The sequence below is a fragment of the Poecilia reticulata genome, chromosome 7 (genome assembly GCF_904066995.2).
Source record: "Poecilia reticulata chromosome 7, P_reticulata-male-v2, whole genome shotgun sequence".
NCBI lineage: Eukaryota > Metazoa > Chordata > Actinopteri > Cyprinodontiformes > Poeciliidae > Poecilia > Poecilia reticulata.
This window is the reverse complement of record NC_088836.1, coordinates 4,747,947-4,763,278: the sequence shown is the minus strand read 5'-3', so window position 1 is coordinate 4,763,278 and position 15,332 is coordinate 4,747,947. Positions and strand designations below refer to the sequence as shown.

The 15,332-nt window shown below is 39.3% G+C and overlaps 1 protein-coding gene across 3 annotated transcripts in view; it reads left to right on the top strand.

Annotated features, from left to right (window-relative positions):
- The window catches only part of lamb2 (laminin, beta 2 (laminin S)), a 48,594-nt gene extending 34,336 nt beyond the window's left edge, over nucleotides 1–14,258 (top strand). For 2 of the 3 annotated variants that reach the window (XM_008412796.3, XM_008412797.3), the window contains exons 20-36: nucleotides 333–564; nucleotides 1,009–1,178; nucleotides 3,126–3,161; nucleotides 4,392–4,616; nucleotides 4,718–4,935; nucleotides 5,209–5,305; nucleotides 6,013–6,194; nucleotides 6,284–6,474; nucleotides 6,885–7,069; nucleotides 7,158–7,399; nucleotides 8,318–8,521; nucleotides 9,233–9,377; nucleotides 9,470–9,677; nucleotides 9,759–9,900; nucleotides 10,860–11,036; nucleotides 11,222–11,381; nucleotides 11,497–14,258. In XM_008412796.3, coding sequence (XP_008411018.2) covers nucleotides 333–564; nucleotides 1,009–1,178; nucleotides 3,126–3,161; nucleotides 4,392–4,616; nucleotides 4,718–4,935; nucleotides 5,209–5,305; nucleotides 6,013–6,194; nucleotides 6,284–6,474; nucleotides 6,885–7,069; nucleotides 7,158–7,399; nucleotides 8,318–8,521; nucleotides 9,233–9,377; nucleotides 9,470–9,677; nucleotides 9,759–9,900; nucleotides 10,860–11,036; nucleotides 11,222–11,381; nucleotides 11,497–11,633 — 2,951 coding nt within the window. In that variant the 3' untranslated portion in view covers nucleotides 11,634–14,258. The remainder of the gene's footprint in view (nucleotides 1–332; nucleotides 565–1,008; nucleotides 1,179–3,125; nucleotides 3,162–4,391; nucleotides 4,617–4,717; nucleotides 4,936–5,208; nucleotides 5,306–6,012; nucleotides 6,195–6,283; nucleotides 6,475–6,884; nucleotides 7,070–7,157; nucleotides 7,400–8,317; nucleotides 8,522–9,232; nucleotides 9,378–9,469; nucleotides 9,678–9,758; nucleotides 9,901–10,859; nucleotides 11,037–11,221; nucleotides 11,382–11,496) is intronic. The other variant, XM_008412798.3, reaches the window with a different exon arrangement.
- Nucleotides 14,259–15,332: the final 1,074 nt, after the last annotated feature.

Sequence of the window (15,332 nt, the reverse complement as noted above, 5' to 3'; positions counted from 1 at the left end):
TAACTATGCTTTGCTATTCTAGTTTGTGTTACTCCTTTCAGGTAAGATCTAATAAAATGTGTAGTAGTTTATGGTTTTAATGTGGTGAAATGTGAAAAGTTGAATGGGTATAAATACGTTTTCAAGACAGTGTAACATGTGCAATATTTGCATAGGATTTAATGTTAGATTTAATGTTACACACCTTTAAGAAGTTGGAAGACTTATGGTTGGTGCCCTCTACTGTTTCTAAGTAAATATTTCTAAAAGAAACTTCTCTTCCCTGCCTCTCTTCTATCCCCCCCACCCAATCTACTGCTCCTGGCCCCACATCCTGTGCTTCGTCTCGGCAGCATGCGAGTGCAGCTCAGAGGGGTCGGTGACTCGACTATGTGACAAGTACACCGGGCAGTGCCAGTGCCGTCCAGGGGCGTTTGGTCAGAGGTGCGACGGGTGTCAGGCGGGTCACTGGGGCTTTCCCAGCTGCCGACCCTGCCACTGTAACGGACATGCCAACCACTGTGACCAGAGAAGCGGAGTCTGCATCAACTGCAGGGACAACACAGGAGGGGACAGTTGTGACAGGTGGCTTTACAGAATACATTTGGTTAAAACTTTATTTGAATGAGTTAAATGAGACATTGAATTATGCAATGCAGTAAAATATTATGTACACCACTTACAGAGCAAGAGCTCATTTTGAACTAACCTCAGTTGTGTCTAAACTCTCTTGAATGAGTTTGTTGCGTCTCCTGTAATCAGGTCAGGAATCCTTTGTTCACTTAAAAAACAAAATGTTTATTCAAAATTTTTATTTATGTGAACAGCTCCTAAATGCTGCCAGAATAATCCAGACATGATGTCTTCAGTAATTTTTTTGTTTCCTTATGAGTTAAATTATATTTGTTTAACTCACTATGAACATAACTTTGACCTCAACAGGAGTTTTAGGAAACCTACATCCTATCATCCATTATTTTTTTTTACTTTACATTAAAAGTTGTATTACATTTATTTGTGTTCTTGTAGGTGTGCCAATGGTTATTATGGGAACCCAGTTTTGGGTATATCATCTGGTGGTCAGTGTCGCCCATGCCCATGTCCAGATGGACCCCACAGTGGACGCCACTTTGCCACATCTTGTTACCAAGACGACCGCAATCGACAAATTATCTGCAACTGTAACCAAGGTTACACAGGTAAGCATCAAATAAGTAAACGTTACAATGATGAAAGTGTGGATAGACAGAAATTAAATCGATTTCATTGATTTAATGCAATAAAACAGGATTTCATGTACGTATGTAAATATGTATGTACATGTATACATGCATGAAATGTAACATATCTATATCGATCTACCTATCGATCGGTCTGTCTATCTGTCTATCGATCAATATAAATATACAGGGGTGCCTGAAGCTGTACAGCAGTACGCGCTGTGCGTACCTCGAGGTTTTTCTCAGAGTATTTTTATTATTTTCCCCATTTGCTATTAACAAAATTGTAGGAAAAAAAAAAAAAGGTATTTTGTGTACGTAGCCCAAGTCTTTGTAAGTCTGTGGGGGTGGGCACATGAATGTCTTAAACCTGAATGTTATTGGTCAGTTTTGTTTATTTGGCGTTCTTTCTGTCAGCTAAATGCTTAAAATGAATAACTAGACTTGTCGCTGATGCACATCTGAGAGGAGTTCCACTGATCCCAACTGAGCTTTTTATCCTGCATGTACGTGGTCCATGTGAGCTTTTACGAGTTTTTTGCGTATAAAAAAATCACAAAAATCCATCAGCCCCACCCATCAGCGGGATGGTGGGGCTGCAACAGGTGTCGCACTGACACCCCATCAATCCTCCATTGACAGACCGTGACATCTTCAATGCTCTTCCTCAGCATCACGCTAGACTGGGAGAGCTGAACAGTTAAATCTAGTCAAAACATCACAGAGAGTAGAAATGAAGCAAACCTTGTCGCTTCACATCCTTCTCTGGAAGTCTCAGATAAACCACCCGAGCATCAGCATCCTCCTCCTCACACGGGTAGGCTTTGCTTTCGTGTCTTTATTATTTAGTGTAATTTATTTTTTAAAAATTACAAAATGCTATGTGGACATATAGGTTTGTGTGTGTGTCACACTGTGCGCGACAGTTGAGCTTTGTGTGGATCAGATCTGCGGTTTCTGTGCCAAGCGGTTTGCGTTCATGTGGCCTGTCAATGTGGTTTAGATTTATGCGATTTATGTGTGTTAGGGAAGTGGCTGTGTTTGTGTGGATCAGGTGCAATGATAGCTTTGTGCGTACCCCCCAATAATATCCTGTAGGCACCCCTGTAAATATAGATCGATATCGACACATATAGATACATATGTATTGTGTGGTGTTGTCAAAGTGTTTGCTTTTTTTTGTCACAAATGAATCATTCAGCTCATATTTTTATTTTCTATCAGACAAAGTTGACTTAAGTAAATAAAACAATAGGTTTTGATTATTTCACATCTTAGGGAAAATAAGCTATCCAAAACAATCTAATCCTATGTGATTTAAAAAAAAACTTTCTTAGACCTGATAAATGGTCTTGCCAACTGCTGATCCTATTAGCTGCCATCAAACATGTGCAATGTCTCACAATGACTCTTTTACTTTGCTTGGGGGAATTTTGGCCCACTCTTGTTTATTGAATTGTTTTTAGTTCGGCCACATTGGAGGGTTTTCCTGCATTAAATTGCCTGGCATGGCCTTCAAATTTAAGTTCTTTAAGTAGTTATCTGAAGTCATCTTCTCCAAAATCTACTTTTTTGTTTGTTTTTGGAGTTATTAAACTTGCTGCTTTGCTACAGGTGGTTGTGCTGTATAATCTCAGTTTGAGATCTAGGTCACAAACCGACAGCTGGACATTCTTCTAACCCTAACTTTAACCCTTGCTTTTTGTAATCATTTTAACCTGATGTTAAAATTACCTTGATAATCTGAAACATTTTAGTGTCGCAAAAAAGCAGAACTGAGAGCAGATCTACAAGTTCCAAGCAATTTTCAAGGCACTTTTTGTGAAGTAAAAACTTCCAATGAGGTTATAACAGCAGTGATTCTGTTTGGGCTTTAGTGTATGGTAATGGTTTTCATTTCCTTCCTCCCCTGTCCTACTGGCACAGGGATTGTTAAACGCTCCGGGGTGACCGTTTTTAAGCGTGAGTAATGACAGTCGGCCCCCTCCCATTCCTGCTACCCTCTCCTATTTTTTTTATTCTTTATTTTTTTTTGTTTTAATCCACCGAGCCTACTGTCCTCCCCACCAGCCTTACCCATGCATGAACCCAGCAGCACTGTTGTGCTACAACACACTTCCATGTGAGACCTGGTTCAAAAGATGGTTCAGTTTTCCTCTCACTGGCTGTGTTGTGATGTTTGCACCTAAGGTAACAAACAGATTAAATTATACAAAAACCAGCTTTGAGCCAGGTCAGCGTAAATATCCATCAAACAGAGACCTGACCCAGAATCTTTCTACAATAAGTAAACCTGGCTGTTCCTCAGTCTGGTCCAGTGTCTTGCTAAGCAGTTGATGCACGACTGGATGATGTCACTATAAAAAGCATTTTAGTCCTTGTTTTGTGGTGATATTTGTTACATTTTTGTTCCAATCTCTGTTTTTTGTAATCTTTAACATGCCCATAGTCTATCCAGATTGTATTGAAGATCTTTCCAAATCTGAATTTTAACCATTTTACTGTGAGTGGTAGCTATGTACACCAGAAGCCAAGATAAATTCATAATGGTTGTGTAAACAAGCAATTACTAGAAAATTTGCTGTACTTTTTGTTTTAATTTAAAAACAAGATTATGGGGTTTTAACATAAAATCACATTCCATAATAACAGAATAGAAGATGCAAACCTGTTGAAACTTGTCACTTTAAAAGTACATACAAAAAAAAACAATCTTTAAGAAGGTGTTATTATTTTGAGGATTATTTTGGTTTGTCATTATTTTGTTGTCAATAGTGTAAAGTTTTGGTAAAAAAAAAAAGCCACATTTTTTATCATGTTTGATTTGTAAAAGCATTAAAACGGGAAAACATCCAGATACTTTTTAGAGGCACTGCATTGTCCTCACTGTGTTGTGTTTAGCTATGAGTAACTAAAACTGATACTGGTGACACAACTTTCCACATATGTTTATCTCCATCCTTTCAAGACTTATGTTTTTTGAGAAGGAAATGGCTGCCTGTAACTATTTAGTCCCAATTTAATAATAGAAAAAAAACACAGTTAAACCAAAATGACCCATTTCTGCTGCAAGTTTAACAACATCCCTGCTTCCCCCCCATTCCATCCACCATAAAATCAAGTTGAGAAATCCTTAAGTGCACTTTTCATTGAAATGTGTTCGCTCCTCCTCCTCTTCCTGTTTCAACTCAGGCGCCCGGTGTGAAGAATGCGCCCCAGGTTACTACGGCAACCCCTCTCAGCCGGGAGGGCGCTGCCAGCCATGCCAGTGCAACAATAACATAGACATGTCAGACATGGATGCATGTGACAGGCGAACTGGGGAGTGCAGGAAATGCCTTTACAACACAGAGGGCTCCAACTGTGGCATCTGCAGGAGCGGATACTTTGGAGATGCGTCCCGACGCAACTGCAGGAGTTTGTAACAGTTTTCTAAAAACATAATCTGTCCAGAAAAGAAAATAGATTGTTTCATTGACAGATTGTGTTGTTTATTTCTTTATTTTTTTCTTGTTCAGAGTGCATATGCAACTTTTTGGGCACGGAGCGCAGCCAGTGCATGGAGCGTGAAGACTGTGTGTGCCAGCGTGCCACTGGCCAGTGTCAGTGTCTGGCAAATGTCGTAGGTCTGGCGTGCGACCACTGCGCCCCCAACCACTGGAACCTGGCCAGTGGGAACGGCTGTGAAGCATGCAACTGTGATCCCAACAACTCTGTCACATCCTCCTGCAATGAAGTAAGTAAGGCATGGAGCTAAGCACTGTGCTGTGGCAGGTCATGTTGCTTGACATTGGATGTTTGCACATATAAGATAAAGGATTAAAAAACGGTAACTAGCCTGTGAGTGTTACAGCTGTGGGCATTAATGGGCATATGGAGAATTCTTTTAGCATTAAGGAGTTTATGGAAGCTAAGAAAAAAGATGGAAGGAGATCCTCTGATCTGGAAGGAAATTTAAAGTAAGTTTAAAGTCCTAAGAGTTGTATTTCTTTTGCTTTCTGTCCCACAGTTTACAGGGCAGTGTCAATGCCGAGAAGGGTTTGGAGGAAAGACCTGCACAGAATGTGAGGAGAATTTCTGGGGAGACCCCCGGACTCTGTGCAGAGGTCAGAAACATAACAATTCAGTAACTTAGTACACATGGTCAGATATGCAGTTAAGTATTTTAGCACATTCTGCAGATGTTCTATTTAACCACTCTAACCAATTTTGTATAATATTAAAAAATACATAAAACACACAAATATACAAATAATTCAATTACTTCTTAAAATAAGAAAATAAATATGGTAACTTTTATGTTATCTTTTATTCATTGTGTTGAAAAGCTAAATAATCTTTGTCATTATCATTCACTAGTACTTGACAGTACATCTCAATTGCATCGTCAGTGTGTGTGGGTGTGTGTGCGTGGGTGTGTGTGTGGGGGTGTGTGTGTGTGCGTGTGTGTGTGTGTGTGTGCAATAATCATATTGTAAAGGACAATATCATATTGGAGTACAGTAATTATTGGCTAATACATTTTATGAGCTATATAGTTGTATTTTTCTTGCTAATGCTATATTTAGCCAGTAGACATAATTGATATGGCCAAAAATGCTAAAGGTATCTTGCAGGATACCTTTATCCTGCGAGATAAAGGTATCCTTTATCTCGCAGGATAGAAAGAAAAAAGAGAAAAACGATAAATCATGCAAATGATTAGGAAACGTAGATCAGAAAGATGAAAACAGACCAATATTATGCCCAATGAAATATTTTTTTTAATATTAAGCAGCCCTAGCCCTAGTCCTCTTGTGTTTTCCCTCTGTAGCGTGCGACTGTGACTGGCGAGGGATTGAGACGTCTCAGTGTAACCGCGCGTCCGGACACTGCGCCTGCCAACAGGGGGTGTCGGGCGTTCGCTGCGACCAGTGTGCCAGAGGCTTTGCCGGCCAGTTTCCCAACTGCCAGCCATGTCACCAGTGCTTCGGGGACTGGGATCGGATAGTGCAGGTGCAGCTCTGAGTGAAAAACGAGGGAGTTTATCCTCAAACAAATACTGACTAAACGTGAAAAATTGTTGTTTTCACTCTTATCATCAGGACCTGGCAGTGCGCACCAAGACTCTTGCAGAGCGGGCCAATGAGATTCAAAGCACTGGGCTTATTGGACCTTATGAGAAAACCTTCAAAGACCTGGAGGCGAAGCTGGCTCAAGCTCAGGCCATCGTCAACGCAAGAAATGCCACGACTGCAGCTGTGGCTACTCTGATGGCTCTTATTGAGGATCTCAGGTACTTCTGCTTCACCCCACTACATTTTAATTTATTTATTTTTGACAGAAAATAAAAGATAAAAACTGAAATAGTAACAAGACAAGTAGTCAATTATTTACATGATCAAATTTTTATCTTTGAGGCACTCATTCAATAATTACGACGACCATTGTAGATAGAATAAAGGAGTAGTAAATTTCTACCAAAAATTTTGAGATTAATCTCAGAAATTTTCTAGAAAAAGACCTGGAAGATTTCTGAGATTAATTTCAAATTTTCTGAGTTTTTCTTCTTGCAAATGTTTTGCTTTTCAAAGCCGAAATTTTTTAACTTTTGATGCTCAGAAATGTACACTTTTATTGTCAAATATTTCTGACATTAATCTCAAATCATCCTCTTATATTACTCAACCTTGTTGTGTATCAAAGGGCACAAATTGGTGAGACAACCGAAGCCCTAAACCATGTGGAGGGAGATTTAACAATCATCCAGGACCGAAACTCTGACGCAAGCAAGGAGCTGAATACTCTGGAGCGGGAGGCTCGAGAACTGAACCTCACATCGGAGCAGCTGAATCATCAACTGGATATCCTGAAAAACTCAAATTTCTTAGGTGGGATGAAACAAAGCTCAGACGAAACTGTTGTGTTTTCCATTTCTCACACGCACCCCAACTGATCTGGTCCCTTTTCTTCGTCCAGGAGCGTATGACAGCATCCGTAGCTCCTACAACATGTCTCGAGACGCTGAGCGACGGGCCAACCAGTCAACCACCACCAAGCCTAGCACGGTCAGTCAATCGGCAGACACTCGTCGCCGCACCGAGCGCCTGATTGCCGGGAAGAAGGATGACTTCAACCGGAAGAATGCAGCAAACAAGCGGGCTCTGGGAGAGCTGAAGGCCCGAGCCCAGGGTCTGGACATGAAAACCCTCAATGAGAAGGTTGGGTCCATCGCTTCGTTCTTTGAAGCACTGCTTTTAAGTTTTTGACACCACAAGGTGTTTTTTAATCCCATGCCTGAATGTCCCAATTTCCTTCATTTTTCGGTGATCGGCAATTGGCAACTGATCTTATCAAATCTCAGCCACTTTCTTATTTCTCTCTGCCATTAGAGAGGGATGACTGACAGACCCGCCCACCAGGTCACATCTGCACATGTGCAGATAACAGTCAATCCACCGTTACCAACTTAGCAATCAAAAAACTGATGTTGACCAAAATCTGAATCGGCAGGTGAGGTTTTTTAAAGATCAGTGATCAGCCAAAAAATTGCAATCAGTGCACTCCTACCCAATTAAAATAAAGAACTGACATAAAATAGTTTTTATTTGCTTCCTTAGATTCCCAAGTAATTCTAACTAAAATGAAAGTTTGTAGAATAGTTTACATTACAGTAAACTTGATACAATAGACATAATTAAAATGAGCTCAATAATTTTCATTCTGATGATTATATTTTTCTGGGAAATTTTGTTTATAGAAACATGATAAATCATTTTATTTATGGTTTCCTTTGTTTGTGGCTTTTATTTCCGTTTCATGTTTTGGTTGTTTCGTTTTGGATATTTAAAATATAACAATTCCAGTGTTAATTTTTTACCCCCAAAATTAAAGTTAATTGGTCTTTTGAGAGATCGAACTTGCATCATTATGAGTATATTTGTTGAAAATAGTCTCAAAACAACATTATTGTTTTTCACAATATTTCTGGGACAATTTATCATCCAGTAAAAAATTTTCTTATGACAAGTTTATATAACACCTTCAATCACTTTTAATAAAAGTGAGGAAAGTTCACATTTATTCCATATTTGCTTCAGCTGTCAAGCTCTGCTAATACTCTCCGTTTGCGCCAACAGATCTGTGGTTCTCTGGATGATGTTCCCTGCACGGAGAACCCCTGCGGAGGAGCTGGCTGCCGTGACGACGAAGGGAACCGTCATTGTGGAGGCCTGAACTGCAACGGAGCCGTGGCTGCAGCTGACAATGCTTTGGAGAGAGCCAAACATGCAGAGAAGGAGCTGAACAAAGCCATGGGGGAGATGCAGGAACTCTTCACCAAGGTAAGACTACACATGGAGCACATAGAGGCTAGCACATGGTCTGCAACCTGTACCAACCAGAGAGCCAATTTCACTCTCAGTCCAGCTACATACAACTGATTTATCATCCACACATGTTGGATGATAACTTAAGTTTTCTGTCTGTGGTCATTTTAAAGAATAACCCTTTTATTTCTGTTTTTTGGTTTTAAAACAAAGAAAAACTTAAAAGAAAATTAATTTGCAAAATGTGGATTGATGCATTTTCTGGGATGTGGAAAATTATGCAAATTAAAAAACACTAAGTTTACAACATAATGACTGAGAAAAAATTAATAAATATCAGGATTTGTTTCATGCAAAATAAAACACAAAAAGTCCCCAGCTAAAATCTGCATTTTTTATATCTATATTTTAAAATATTTTTGTTTTTCTGAACTTGTTTTTAACCAAATATTATGAGCCAGTAAGGAAGGTCCAAAGAGCCCCTTTCAGGTTGCAGACCCCTAATTATTCTAAGACTTTTATCATGATAAATGATATGACAAATGCCCAGAACTATCAATACTTTTGTAAGGTACTGTATCCTAAAATGTCCACGTTTATATTTTTGGAAACTTTTTTTCTTTCTGAAGTTTGCTTTTTTCAGCAGGAATTTTTAATTCTTGCTATATTTGTGAAATTTCATTGTTGCCTTTCTGAAGGTTAATTGCTTACTTGTCTGCTGTGCAGGTAAAAGAAGCTAAGGCCAAGGCAGAGGAGGCTAAGGGTAAAGCCCAAGCTGCTCTGGATAAAGCCAAGGCCACAAAGAACAAAGTGGAGCGCTCCAACAACAACCTCAGAGACCTGATCAAACAGATCAGGGACTTCCTCACTCGTCAGTCTTCGATAAGAGTCCATGCTTGCTGAACTGTCACTGTTAGTTCAGCCTCCTGTGCTGAACCCTGACTCCCCTTGATCTCTTTACAGAGGAGGGAGCCGATCCAGACAGCATCGAGGCGGTGGCGAACCATGTGCTGCAGCTCTCCATCCCCGCCTCACCGCTACAGATCAGACAACTCGCCGACGAGATCAAGGACCGCGTCCGCAGCCTGTCCAACGTGGACGCCATCCTGCAGCAGACGCAGGATGACGTTCAAAAGGCAGAGAAACTGCTGCTTGACGCCAAGAGGGCAAGGTAGTGATAACGGAGTCAGATTGCTGTTTTTTTTAAATACATTAGCTAATTTACTGACATTTATTCCTTGTTGATGTTAAGGCATCGTGCTGAGGGGTTGAAAAGCACAGCGGAGACGGTAAAGCAGGCCTTGGTGGATGCAAAGACAGCCCAGACGTCAGCTGAGAAAGCCATAGCGAGTGCCAGGGCAGACATCAGAGACACTGAGAATCGACTGGCTGAGGTCAGCATCGTCTTGGTTCTGTGTAAATGTTCAGCAGTGATGCTCAGCATTTATTTGAACACTAGATAAAAATGTTTTTAAAAAAAAATAAAAACATAAAAAGCCTTAAAGCTGGGATATGTAACTTTTATTTAAAAAGTCTCTTTTTACATATTTGTTAAAAGTGACACCATGTCGTGACAGTATGAGACAGAAAATCTGTGAAAAGATAGATGTCATTCACATCCTCCAAGTGCTACTAACTTTGTCTGAAGAAATGTACTTCACCCGGTCAAAAACCACCAATCAGAGCCAGGAGGAGGGTCTTAATGCTGTCAATCAACAGCATTAAAACCCTGCTAATTTAGAAATTTAGTACATTTCTAAATGTGCTAATGGCCTAGAAACAACTTAAAATTTCAGGAAAACTGTTTTTTCCACTGTCATCCATTTTCATTGATTCAGTTGCCAACCAAACCAAAATTTATTTAAATTGATCTTATGCAAAATATTGGTATCTGAAAAAATATGATTGATTCATATTGATTAATTGCAAAGCCTCTAATAACATGAAGTTCTTTTCTAAATCATATTAACTTGAAAATGTATTTTTAAGTGATTCTTACTCAATTATTCTACTTGGGGGGTTGGGGGGAACTATTGACTACGTCTTAATTTTTATCCTGAAATAATGCTACTTTAATAAAAAATATATAGATATATTTATTGTAATGCTTTTTGCACACGGGTCAGCACTTAAGTTTTTAAATAATTTAAGTTTGAAAGTATATCTTTCTATTGCCATATACAATATTATTACTTTTTGGTGTTTGCTGCCCCCTGGTGGTCACCAGTTATTTTCAGTTTTTTAAAAGAAAACAGTGTTCTCAGTATGTCAACAATGACTCAGCCAGGTGAGCTCCCTTCAAGCCAAACTGCGTGTGATTAAAATATCATTTGCAAACTCTTATTCTACACAGATTGAGACAGAAACCTCCAACAGTGAGAAGAACCTGGATGATGCAATGGGTCGCCTCGGTACACTTGAACAGGAGATCAATGTGCTGAAGACCAAGCGAGCCAACAACAGCATGGCAGCAGCCCGAGCTGAAGAGACGGCCACCATGGCCCGGGACAAGGCAAACGAAGCCAAGCAGGTCTGTGTCTGACTGCACACTCCTAGTATCGTTTAAAGGGGCAGATTTATGTAAAATCAACCTTATTGAGCTTCGTATCTTAATATTATTCCCTCGTCAAAGACATACCTGCAGTGTTGCCTTGATTCTTTCATGGATGTTTGAGAAATCATTTAATCTAACATGGAAATCCACATTATGTACAGATCCTAGACGGCCAGCTGACAGACAAATTCAATGAGGTGCAACAACGAGTGGACACAAAGGCCAAAGCCGTGAGGGACGCCAAGAAGAAGGCAGAGAGTCTCCGAGAGGAAGCCAAGGAACTCCTCAACGATGCTCAAAATAAGCTACAGAAACTAGCAGGTGCTGCTTAGCTGTAGAGGAATTGCCTGCGTTTCAGGAAGAAAATGGAGCATGTAGTTGATTAAAGGTGACATTTTAAGTCTAAAATATTTTTTCTTCTTCATGCTTGGTGCAGAGCTGGAGAAAAACTATGAGGAGAACCAGAGGAAGCTGGAGGGGAGAGTCCGGCAGCTGGACGGTTTGGAGGACAAGATGAGGAGCATCCTCAACGACATTAACAAACAGATCCAGATCTACAACACGTGCCAGTAATCGAGCCCCTCCAAAACCGCAAGGAAAGACGTCCACCACTGTTATTTTACGTTAGATATATAGAAACATGGAGACATGGTGCTAGGCTTTCAAGGGAAAATAAATCTCTCTGCAAGCCAGTGTCCTTGTGGTGAACCCAGTTAGTGTTTTTCATTCAAATGGAAATAGCTAATTCGTACATTTAAAAAAACATAGTAACAGCAAAGGATGTTAAAGTTTGTCAATGAGCACATATTTTACTCACATTTAGTTTGTGGTTATTACTGTTGCTTTGAATTTGGAACACAACTTTGAATGTTTGCATTTAAGTTTTCAAAACCAATATGTATTATTCCAGAGTTCACTATAGAACTAAGAGTGGTATCTTTGAATCACCATAACAACAATTTGGCTGTAAACAGCTACGATACTGTTTACATGCTTCTGTTCCATAGGTGCATTACATCATAAAATCCATTGAAATGGCTAAAAAAATTAATAAAAATAAGGTCACCTCCTCCAGTACGCTAAAAACAGTTTGACATTGGGACTTCCAATCAATCAATTCAATCAATCAAATTTTATTTGTATAGCACATTTCAGCAGCAAGGCATTTCTAGGTGCTTTACATAATTAAAGAAAAAATAAATAAAAACAGCATGTAACATTGAATAAACCGTAAGAAAGAGAATTAAAAAAAAAGGATAATGATCTAAGATATTTGGCCAAACCAACAAACACAGAAGTGGAGCACCAGATCCAAAATCCATTTTCCATAAACATCCAAGGCCACAATCCTCCAGAAATCATGTGGGCTATTTACGAGAGAATGGGTACCCATAATTGTGCCACTTTTCAAAGATTTTTTTTTTCCACATGGCATTATTTTCTCACGAAATAATTGTACTGGAAGTACAAGTTAAATTTGTAATACAGTTTTTCCAGTGTGAGGTTGAGCTGAAGTTGGAAGTGTATTCTGTAGCTGAGCTCAGCACCATGTTCTGAGCTCAGCTATGGAACATGGTGCTACAGAAAATAAGATTTTATTTTCATCATGATTAAATTTCAAATAATGCAAAAACATTCTGCACAACACACTACTTTTGAGATGAATAGGTGGAATTATTCACTGGTGACAGTGAACCTAAAAAAACAACAGTGCAGTCTAGTGGTGGCCATTTATATAAGACATTGCTGGCAACACACTATGGCAATTTGAATAGCTTTCCAGTACTTCAACAGGATAAAAACTCACAGGATAAATTTAAACGAAAACAGATTTAAAACAACAAATATTCAATTCCATTCATTTCAGAAATACTTTATTAATCCCAAAGGGAAATTAAATGTTGTTGTAACTCATTAATTTAGAATCCTCTCATTAATTTAGATTCTTCTAAGAGTTATTAAAGATGGTGATGGCTGTTGGCAGGAAAGATCTTCTGCAACAGTTGTACTGCACTGAATCTGAAGAATTCATATAGACGGCTTCACTGTTGTCTCCATTTCAGTCTTTTGTCAAGGCGAACACCAAGGTATTTATATTCTTGAACCGCCTTCACTTCTACTCCCATGATAGAAATAGGGTTTGACCTGATCCTGTTCTTCCTGAAATCAACAATAATTTCCTTTGTTTTGTTCGCATGTAAGATGAGATGATTGTTCCCACACCATGCCACAAAGTGGCCCTCCAGATCTCTGTACTCTGCCTCTTGTCCATCTCTGATACACACAACAACTGCTGAGTCATCTGAGTATTTCTGTAGACGACAGGACTCAGACATGTGCTGGAAGTCTGAAGTGTACAGAGTGAAAAATATGGCCAACAGGCTGCAGAGTGGAGTAGTTGGTAGCACTGGTGCCTTGCACCGAAAAGTCCTGGGTTCAAATCCCAGCCTGGTGTCTTTTTGCACAATCTGCCTGTTCATTCGTAGGTTCTCTCCGGCTTCCTCCCACTCTGCAAAAACATGACTGTTGGGTTATTTGGTCTCTATATATTGTCCTTAGGTGTGAGTGTGTGTGTGTGTGTGTGTGTGTGTGTGTGTGTGTGTGTGTGTGTGTGTGGTTGTTTGTCTTATGTGTTTCTGTGTTTTCCTGCGATGGACAGGTGACTTGTTCAGGGTGGACTCGCCTATCGCTAAGCAAGCCTCCAAAAATAAGTGGTATAGACAATGAATGGATGGATGGAATATGGTCAACATCAACCTGACATTGTTTAAAAATGTTTGCAAATGTAACATTAGATATTACATTTACAGAGTATAATGGAGTATGTGACCCTTAAGCATAAAGGTTGAAGCTGTTTTTAAAATAGACTAATAAAAAAAGAAAGCCAACCCCATTAGGCACTGCTGAGATACTGTATTTTGTGACGGAACAAGCTAGACCTGCAGTTACTGATCTTTGATGCTGAAGTGAAGAAGTGAAATACTGGTTTTAATAGTGCCTTATGCTGTCAGTATTGTGGACAATTGGCATTGTGCATGTGAGTTTGAGTTTTGCAAAATGTGACTAGTGCAAAAATCTTTTTTTATTATTTTTATTTTTTACATATTTCAGTATCAATGACTGGTCATTGGCAATGGAAACACCAAAGGTACCTTGTTAAGTTTTACAGTTTTCTGAATAAAGATGAATATGAAGTCATTTCAGATTTTTTTGTCGGTATAAATATTCTTCCATGATGGTTGTTTTTGCTGGTCAAACTTGCATGTGTTCCTCTCATAGTCTTCCAGCCAGCAGAACCCCATCTGAAAAGCTGAGTCAGCTTTTTATTAGATCCATGTTAGAAAGGTAATGACGGACCAGACAGCAGGACAAAATGACAGTCAGCATGCAAGCTCATATTAACAGCAAAGAAGAAGAAATATATAAGTATAGGTATCCGTGATTAAAGCAGTCGTTACAGCAAACATTAACTTCTCACAAAACTGCATTATTTTAATAAACGGAGGATAACGTTGGCCTCATTGGGCAGCTGCAAAAGGGACAAAGCTGTTTTCTAAAAATAGTTCATGTCCAAATGTAACTAGTCTGAGTCAGCTCGCCTGTTCATGTGACTATATTTGTATGAGCCCACTCCTAATCTGGACAGGTCTGTCAGTTTGCTAAAAGTTAGATAAGAACATATTTCTTTACTTCTATGGAGAGAAGTTCCATGAATAGCTCTGGAACTTTAAGTTGGGATTGTATGTGACAGGTAATGTAAATCTTTACCACCCTTTGTCCATTTTGTCCATTCTTTACAAAATTTCTTAGGTTTGGTCAGCTTCAACTGAAAGCATCTGAACAAAAATTTCCAAGTTTTGCTACAGGCCCTCCATTAGATTTGGGGTCAAAATTTTAACTGGGCCATTTTAAAAAATGTTTATGTGCTTTGATTTAAAAATATCCCATGTGATTTAAACTTCCTATTAACTCAGACCATTTTTCAATTCCCTGTAAAAAAAAAAAAACATCCCTCAGGGTGATGCTGCCATGTTTGGAGTGTTAAAGCTGCAGCATAAAAAAATGTTCTTTTACATATTTGTTAGAAGCGTCATCATGCCTTGAAAAGATTGATCACCTCCACCTTCTCCCTGAGCTACAATTTCTGTCTACAGAAATGTGCCATTCCCAATCACAACAACTAATCAGAACTAGAAGGAGCATCTTAGCGCTGTCAATCATCCTCATCTACACGCTGCTCAATGTGCTAATGGCGAAGAAATAACTTACTAT